Consider the following 9,174-nt stretch of genomic DNA (forward strand, 5'->3'; position numbering starts at 1 on the left):
CCAAATTAGGGCGCCGAGAGCCCAGGCTCCCGTGGGCGCTGCCGAAGGCGCGGGACGCGCGGATGAGCGAAGCAGGCGCACTCTCGCCCCGGCGGCGCTGGCTTGGCGGGCGGGTGGGCGGGGTAGGGGGCGGGAGGCCGGGCGCACCGGCCCGCACCGGTTGGAGGGTTAACAGGTGTGCAGAGTTTGGGTTTCCGAAGCCGATCTCCCAGGCCCGCCCCGCCGCGTCCTCCCCGCCTCTCCAGCCCCGCGGCTCAGAGCACGTGCGGCCCTGAGCCCAGCTCCCCCTCGTCCCCAATGTCCACCTCGTCCTCCGGCTCCGTCAGCACGAAGGAGCTGGCAGGCAGGCCCAGCCGAACCTCGGCGGGTGCGGCCTCGGGGCCGTGGGGGCTGCCCTCGGGGCTCTCGGGCCCATCAGGCGCTTTGGGTTCGTCTTGACTTTTCCTCAGCTGCTTTTTATGCTTCATCCGGCGGTTCTGGAACCACGTTTTCACCTGATTCCGGGGAGAAAGAAAAAAAAGCACGTCATTCCTTCAGACTCAGCGAAGATAAAAGCGACCGCTGGGGTTTAAGAAAATAGACCTCAACCCACTGACGAATTATCCAGAAGCTGTTGACTATCTCGCCCTTGGGTTAGGTCACACCTGCACGGCTCACAAGTTGTCGTCTTAGCTTGAATGGGAACCAGATATCCTAGGGCTCTCAGAAGTAACAGCCCCAAAATAACAACGAGGCTCAATATGGTGTGCTTAGTACAAACTAATACTGCTATTAATTAGAACCTCTAACAGTAAGTGCTGCATGGGTGAGCTTCCTTTCCGTTCCACTTACTTTCTCTGACTGTGACATCTAAATACCCGTTCCAGCAAGACTCCTGGACAGGAAGAGCAGAGAAGCAGACTCGCTGCTTCTCATCAGAGAGAAAGTCACTGGAGCCTGGCAGGCCTGCGCTTTCACAGCAAGTTGGGTTTCAGAAAATAGAGAGGGAGTGGAGCCAGGCGTTTTGGGGTTGCAGGCGAAAAGCGTCTGGAAGAAAATGAAAACAATTCTCCCACTCAGGACAGGGAAATAGGAAGAAGGCTCATATTTGTGCATGTGTGTGAGAGTGTGTTAGGGAGAGGGTGTGTATGAAGACTTGCGGCTGTGAGAAACATTAAGGGGGGGAAAAAAAACCCTTATGTGGACTTCTCTCAGGTCAAGAATCCTCTTTATTTCTTACTGATTTGCCTCTGACCCGGGCTACTGCCCTGATGGCAAAGGAGTAGGGGAAAGCGCAGAAATGGTAGTCCTCAAACAGGACGTGATCATCGGAATCATTCGAGGGGGTTTTCCTCCGTGTCCGGAACCCGCTCGAGAGATTTTGCTTCAGTGACTCAGACAAGCGATTGGAAGTGTCGGTAGTCTTCCTACGGGTCTTTGGAGACGTCTAGAATCAAGGGGGAACTCTGCGGCCCGTCCAGAGGCGTTAGGGAGAGGAGCGAGCGGAGAAGGGGCCTCCCCCTCCTCCAGCCCACCTGCGTCTCCGACAGGCTGAGGGCCGTGGCCAGCTCCACCCGCTCCGGCGTGGACAGGTAGCGCTGGATCTCGAATCTCTTCTCCAGGCCCGAGAGCTGCGAGTCTGAGAAAACTGTGCGAGCTTTGCGGCGGCGGCAGTGCTTCCCCGGCAGCTCCGGGTGCTGGGGGTGCGGGAACAGCGCGGGGACCGGCACCCCTGCGGAGAGAAGAGCGGTCAAGTGAGCAGAGAGCGCCCCTCGACCGACTCCCACCCTAGTTCCCCGGCAGCCCCTCCGCCTCGCGCCCCCACTGGTCCTGCCCCTTGCCCCCAAAGCTTCTCCTAGGAATCTCAGGGCAGGGGGGAACAAATTGCAAGAATAGCGCTTGGAGATCTTTATCAGAAAGGCCATTTATAAATACAAACAGTAAACAGTAAGTAAAATGGAAAAGAAAATTATCAAATAGATCCGGAGGCCTTTGAAAATGTCCTCTTGGAGAAAAACTTCTGGCCGCGCCTACCAAAATATTCTTGCAAACGTCAAGTGGTCCAGCAACTATTCCTCCCCACCCGCCCCCACCCGATCCTTCCAGTCTTCTCTGGACACTCAGTGACAATCAGTGATGTCCTGGGGCTGATGGAAGCAGTGAATGTGATCCTGCTTCACAACCTTACTTAAAAAGCACCTTTCTCTTCACTGAGCCGCCCCGGTTCTCCCTGCCTGCAACCAAAGGGAATAGACCAACAGTCAGATGCGAGTGAAGCTCCTGAGCGAAAACTGAGGGGTAATTTCTGTCTCGCTCGTTTCCTGTCAGTTTCGGGGAAGCGCTGGGGACCCCGCTCTCTGATCTGGTTCTCATTCTTTTTCTCGTTCTTTCCCTCCAGCCCCACGCAGAAGGATAGAAGCGCCTTGCCTCGGGAGACTTCTCGAGTCTTTCCTGACCCTCGCAGGCTTTACCTTGTCTGAGACGCGCCAAGCTTACCAGCCGCCACAGACATCAATATCGACTGACTCCAGAGAGAAAAGCAGAAACAGAAAACAGATAATTCCTGTATCTCGGGCTTTGTCCACTATTTGCTGTTTGCGGGGAACATGGGTGCAGCGCTAAAGAGCTGTCTCTGGCCCGTGGTGAAGCCAAAACCAAAAGGCGAGCTCGGACACAAGTTTTATAATTGCCCCTCCAACCCAGTGCCCCTGTCTGGGTTTTACCGCTTCACAAACGCTTTAACTTTTGTCGTGGATTCCAGCGCCCACATTTCACAGACTGTCTCCTGTCTTTCCAGACCCCACCCCAACCGGGACTGTTTTTCCCGCTACACCCTGCGTCTGGACTCAACGAATCACTCTATTCCGGCTGTAATGAAGAGGCCGGAAAAGAAACTGTGAGTCTGGCCTTTCAGAGAGAGGCAGAAAAAAAACTGGGTATTTCCCCCACATATCCCTGTCCCAGCCAGACTTTGCTGGCCTCTGATCTTTGCCATGCCTCAGAAATCGAATTACTTTGGCTGGGGCTCCAGAGACGCCAGCAACTGGGGCTGGGGAGGGCAGCTCAGCCCAAGACTGTGAATTAAATGATGGATGTTGGAAGTGAAGAGGGTTAAGGAACAGCCTCCTCTCTCTTTTTTATTACCTTTTCTCCCTCATTCAAGCCAGTCCAAACCTTCAGTCCTTACAATATCCCAAACCCTCCTTTACTTCTAAACCCCTGAAGTATCTGTGAATGCTCAGCACCTGGAAGGAAAGAGCTGGCCCCACTGGAGCTTTCTGAGCTTCTGGGCTGAAAAGTTGAGTTCCCTTCCGTGGAGTGGAATAGTCAGGGGTCCCCCTCAGAGTGAAAGAGATAGCAATGGGGACAGAGCTGCACCAAAGTGACCAAAACCAAGAAAAAGGGAACTGAACACTGCGCATCAATAGTATCACCCAAACTGACAGCCACTTCTTGGCTAGGCATGTGTGCTTCGTTATAAAAAGTACAGTTACCACCCTGCATTGGCATGCCTCAAGGGAGCTCCCTGTGTTCTCAGCTATATCCCCAACATTCTTCCCCTGTCACTCAGAGAAGGAGGCCGCCAAGCCAGGCCCAGGCAGCTCTGGCCTTTCCTCCGCTCCACCACAGGCTCAGAGTCTGCTGGAAGACCTGTTCTTGCTCCCCATTCCTTGAGACCCCTGTTACTTACCCGAGGTGGTGAGGAAATAAGGGTGGTGGTGGTCTCCCTTATGTAGTGGGTGATGGGGGTGAGGAGCCAGGAGAGTGGGTGTGGGCATGAGTGGGTAGCCATAGTCTAGCAGAGGCACCCGGGAGGCCAGAGTGCTGGTGAAATGGTCAGGGGCCACCTCCCTCAGCGGCTTGGGCTTGTGTAGCAGGATATCCTCGATGAAGAAGGACGTGGGCCTCTGAGATGACGCCGGGTGTAGAGGGGAGGTGAAGTTGAGATTCATCTTGAACCGAGCGCCTGCCACAGGGCGAGGGCCGGGGACGAAGTGTAGGAAGCAGGCGGCGTCTCACCGCGCCTGGTCGAGAGCCAACCACCCTGATGCTCTCTTCTCGGCCTTGGGCTACCCCCGGAGCTGGAGAGGCGAGAAGATAAGCTCCTGGGTAGATTGGGTCTACGTGTAGGAGAATTGGCAGCTTGGAGAGGGGAGCCGGGAGAGCCAATGGCAAGGCTGCCAGAGGCAGAGGGGAGGGTGCGGTGGGCGCGGGGCGGAGCGGGGCGGGGCGGGGAGCTGTCCGCGGTGCTGAATGCGACCGGCCAGGCCCGTGAAGAGTGGAGCAGAGAGAACTGGATTCTTGCTCTTACCAGGTTTCTGGACCTCAGTTTCTGCCTGGCCACTACAGGAGCTGCCTAGCTCCCAGTTGTCTTTTAAAGAAAGCGAAAGAGAAAAGGTCTCTACCGTCGGACAAACTCCTCTTTAGAGAGCAGAGGGCATTTAAAGGGCCCTGAAGCAACAGAATAAAAGCACGTACTTCAGCATTGGGGTCTGGGCTTTAAAACTTTAGAGCAATGATAGCAGAAGGGGAAGAGAAGAAGTGAGGAGAGAGCCTATATCTGCTGACCCAACTTAAATTGATGGGTAAGGGATGACTAGTTTGTGGAGGTAAATAAATGATCAGAACATTATTTACCTCTGTTTTAGAGGGTGTTGTGAGGAAAGTTATACCAACATTAGCCAAGTAATCTGATCTGTATAAATATGTCCAGAACTACCTCTTAATGCCAGCCTCCTCCTCCTCTCAAATTTCCGCTCTCCTCATTCCACTCACATGACTTGCTACTCCTACTATACCATCACTTGTCAGCCAGCCCTAGCCTGCCAAATAATTGTACTGTGTTTTTGTCTCCCATTCCCTTTTTCAACCTTTCTTTTCACTTTCCTCCCAATCTTTTGGGTTTTTTTTTTTTTTCTGTTTGTCTTTTTCTAAACTGTCACATTTATTTCCCTGGAGTCAATTTGCTAAAATTAAGGTGATCATCTACAACACAGCAGGGGTAATTTCAGCTCACATCTCTGAAAATTGCTCTAATTATTGATGTTAAACTCAGGGAAATTAAAAGAAGCCACTTCTCTTCCATCTCTCCATTTTTAAGCTCTAATTTGTTGAAATCTAGTCATCATCACAATTCCAATCACTACTGCTAATAGTAAAAGTGTTTTAATAGAGACTGAGTCCACACAACCCATGCTATTAGATAATTAGAGGAGGTGTTAGAAAGCCAAGTGCTAATCCTTGGGCGCACGGGTAGGATTTCCATCTGATCTAGCAGGTAGAACAAATTAATTACCAGAATCAATTAGGCCCCAAACTACAGCGCTCCAAGAAGTGGGAGCGTCGTATTCCATACGGATGAACTGGTAAATGGTAAATAGATGAGGAGAGTGAGAGGAAGGAGAACGAAGGGGGAAATAACTTTAAAATAAGATCTTGGAAAGGAAGCCTCTAAATGAAGTCAGAACTCATGTCCTGGAGCCTGAAATATGATCTTTTTAAAGTTTATAATGGTAAGAACTGAAGACCCCAAAGCAGGTGGTCTCAGAGAGGGAATACAGCAGGCTTCTGGGAGTCAATGCTTGGTCTTAGCTCTGGTCCAGGGGAAGACAAGTTCGTGAAGAGGCGGTGGGGGTGACAGTCCACACTTGACCCACATCTACCAGCTCCCAGTGAGAGCTGAGGCATCTTGTCTCCTGAGACTCTAGAGGCAGAGTGGCCATGGAAGGAATGGTGCATATACAAACAGCAGTAGCCCCTTTGGGCTAAAGAGCCTTTGGGTCAGCACACCTACACTGCATCCCTACACAGAGCAGACTCACATCCACCCTTGAGGGTGGGATTTCAGCTTCACTTGGGGGTGGGGACTAACTTCAGCCTCAGAAATGACAAGATTTCTGAAAGTCCCTTGGGAGTAGGGGCAGTAAAACACTCTGTTGGATAGCAGTTACCTTGGAGCCATGGTACTGCAAACCCTGTCTCAGAATTCAACCTTACACCTCTCCTTGGATGTTTGCAGGATCCAAGGAGGGAAGGGAGAGGGTGAGGTAAGCAGCCTGCTCAGTCCTTGAAAGAAAGTGAAAGTGAAGTCACTCAGTCGTGTCTGACTCTTTGTGACCCCATGGACTGTAGCCTACCAGGCTCCTCTGTCCATGGGATTTTCTAGACAATAGTACTGAAGTGGATTGCCATTTCCTTCTCCAGGGCATCTTCCCAACCCAGGCATTGAACCCGGGTCTCGCGCATTGTAGACAGACGCTTTACCATCTGAGCCACCAGGGAAGTCCTTACTGCCTCTTTACTTCATATACTTTTATTTCATACTCCCTGTTCCCCCTCCAAGCTAAAGCTATCTCCCCAGGCCCTGCCCACGCTCCCCTCTCTCTACTGCTCACACTGGACCCACCTGCCCAAGAGCCCAGCCCCACGGAGAAGCGCTTGAAGGCCTTTTCCCCAGGAGTCCAGCCCTCCCTCCTCTGCCTCCATGGAACCTGGGAAGTGACAGACGGAGGGAGGAAACTGGACAGCTCTGAGAAAGGGCAGGATCTCCAAGACTGCCAGAGTTTTCCTTGCTTTTCCCCTTTCAGCAGTGCTGGGAAGCAAAGCTTTGTGGCTGAGAGAGTGGACCCACTGCCCACACTAACGCAGGCCCCTGGAGGCTCAGAGATGGAAATTGGGGATCGGAAGTGGAGGCCGAGAGAGAGATTCCTCCGTCGCCACCCCTTATACACCTTTCTCCCAGGGTGCTCAGGTAATCTCAGCTGGGACTCCACTAGGGGCTATGGGGCCTGAGTCCAGTATGAGCACAGGCTGTCCTGGCAGGGCTTGTCCCACAAAATTTCCTTTTTCCTCTTAGATAGAGTTATTACAACCCAGATTCTTGGGAAATCAGGAGGTGAAGAAAGCTGTCAAGTTTCTCTGTGATGCTGGGGCTCTGGTCTGGCCCATCCTACTTCCCAGGTTGGGTGAAGGAGGCCCCCAAGGTGCCTAGCCCCTTCTTGAGATTCAATTTTGGGGTAAGGCTCAGGGTGGGCTTCCCAGATGACTCAATAGTAAAGAATCCACCTGTCAATGCAAGAGACACAGATTCAACCCCTAGGTGGGAAGATCCCCTGGAGAAGGGAATGGCCACCCACTCCATCATTCTTACCTGGAGAATTCCATGGACAAAGGAGCCTTACAGGCTACAGTCCATGGGGTTGCGAAAGAATCGGATAGGGCTGAGTGACTGAAGCTGCCTGCATGATGAAGTCTCAGGTCGGAGGGAAGAGGCATTCCAGAGTCAACAGGCTTCCCTCTCCCCTCTTCTCCCACCAGTCTACCTAAGGAGAATAATCATATAGTTACATAGCTAGCAAGTTTGCCCTTAAAAGCAGAGTTATTTCATTGCCTACATTATCTCCAAAGTCCAGACAAGCATCATCTAATTAAAGTATAATGCAAACCACATAAGTAATTTAAAATTTTCTATCAGTCACATTTGAAAAGTAGAAAGAGACAGGTAAAATAGTAATGTATTTCATTTAACCCCAATATATAAAAAATATTGTTCAACATGTAATCAATATGGGTATCATTGAGTTTTTTTGCATTCCTTTCATTATACTAAATCTTCAAAATCCAGTGTATATGTTATACTTAGTGCACATCTCTGTTCACGGTTCAGACTAGCCACATTTCAAGTGCTCACTAAACACATATGGCTAGTGGTTAGCTACTGAACAGTGCACACTTAGTTAATTGCCATAATTCCTTTTGCCCTTTTCCAAAGTAGGTATTCACAAACAGAAAATGGAAAGAAGTTGTTGAAGCCAGACTCCAACATTCTCAATGCTTCCCCTTCATCCATCTATGATATTCTGTTATCGTGAGCATTTACTGAGCATCTGCTGTCTGAGAGGGTACTCACTACCTATCTTTGCAAGCTTTCCCCAAGCCTTAGGAGATTAAAGAAATGCACTCACATTACATTTATTTTTTTATTCTCATTTGACCAAAATTGATCTACCCAGAGTCAGCAGACTGTAACTGTATGCCAGGCTGACACATACATTCAGATCCTATTTACTATCTGAGCAAAAAAATAAAGATCAAAAAAATCCCCACCCCACCCCCTCAACCCACAAGACCTGATCAAGCTCCTGTTTATGGCTTCAGCTGAAGAATTATTAATCTAAAGAGAGAGAATGCATATTTCTCAGGGAGCTAATAATTAAAAAGTCCTTCTCTCTTTCATGTCAGCCTCATCTAAAACTGTCATCTGAACCGAGACTTGGTTTCCTGAAAAGATAACCCTACTGATGATCAAAGGAAGAGACTGGTTCCATTAGTCAAGATGCCTATCCCGTGGCCTTCAAAATAGAGAGAAACGTATTTTAGAAGGATCTGAGTAATACACTTTACTCATAACATTTTGTATTATATTGCTTGTTGTCTGTTTCAACTTACCTTCTGAGTACTTTATTTTAAGCACTACCAAAGTGGATGACATGCCGAGAAAAAGAACAAGAGTCACCAAATGCTTCCTGCAAATGTATCTTCAAATAATGCTTTTACACTGAAAATTAGGATGTGAACTCTTATGAGAACACACTCAAGGATAGGGTATTTAAATCATAGTATTTCTAACCTAAGGAGAAACAACTCTATCCAATTTGCTCATTGACGATAAGATCTGAAGAGTTAAAAACTTCCATTTCTCTCTTGAAGTTTTCTGTGCTGACTTTGGCCTCTCAATTCAAAACAAGCTTCACAAAGTGACAGGAAAAAAAAAAGACCTGACGTTAAAGGTTTGAAATGTAAGAAATTACACATCATTTCTTAATCCTCTAAGAAGTATATATTAGAATAAGAATGAGGTTTGAATAAGTTTATTAGTATTCCACCATTTCCTCATCAAAACCCCAAAAGACATCAAGACCCCAAAACTAAGTATATTACCAGAGGGGGAAAAACCTAATAAGCTTACAAAATGCCTTTTAAGTATTCTTTTCTTCCATTCTAAACCATTTAAATTCTATGTCAGATTTAAAACTTAGCACCTATTAGCACAATGTACTTTAAAAAACAATACAAAATTAGTATGCGTAGTTTCAAAAATAATGAGTTGCTACCATAATACTTACTATGTGATTTTCTAATATCAGAGATTATAAGATCCTTTCAAACTCTATCATTGGGTACAGAAATTTGTAA

The 9,174-nt window shown here is 48.9% G+C and overlaps 1 protein-coding gene across 1 annotated transcript; it reads right to left on the minus strand.

Moving 5' to 3' along the window:
* Positions 1–254: 254 nt before the first annotated feature.
* Positions 255–3,932, minus strand: BSX (brain specific homeobox). The gene is made up of 3 exons (XM_015100777.2): positions 3,671–3,932; positions 1,515–1,711; positions 255–494 (listed from the first exon to the last, which is right to left on the minus strand). Exons 1-3 carry the CDS (start codon positions 3,930–3,932, stop codon positions 255–257), a joined length of 699 nt encoding a protein of 232 aa, XP_014956263.2.
* Positions 3,933–9,174: the final 5,242 nt, after the last annotated feature.

The sequence above is a fragment of the Ovis aries genome, chromosome 15 (genome assembly GCF_016772045.2).
Source record: "Ovis aries strain OAR_USU_Benz2616 breed Rambouillet chromosome 15, ARS-UI_Ramb_v3.0, whole genome shotgun sequence".
In the NCBI taxonomy this organism is placed as follows: Eukaryota; Metazoa; Chordata; class Mammalia; order Artiodactyla; family Bovidae; genus Ovis; species Ovis aries.

Bases quoted from the DNA above. Each gene is read 5' to 3' on its own strand.
- BSX (XM_015100777.2), bottom strand. From the start codon at position 3,932: ATGAATCTCAACTTCACCTCCCCTCTACACCCGGCGTCATCTCAGAGG. The intron at 1,712-3,670 runs GTAAGTAACAGG...TTCTCTCCGCAG, and splicing joins TTATTTCCTCACCACCTCGG to GGGTGCCGGTCCCCGCGCTG. The intron at 495-1,514 runs GTGGGCTGGAGG...CCCCGGAATCAG, and splicing joins TCAGCCTGTCGGAGACGCAG to GTGAAAACGTGGTTCCAGAA.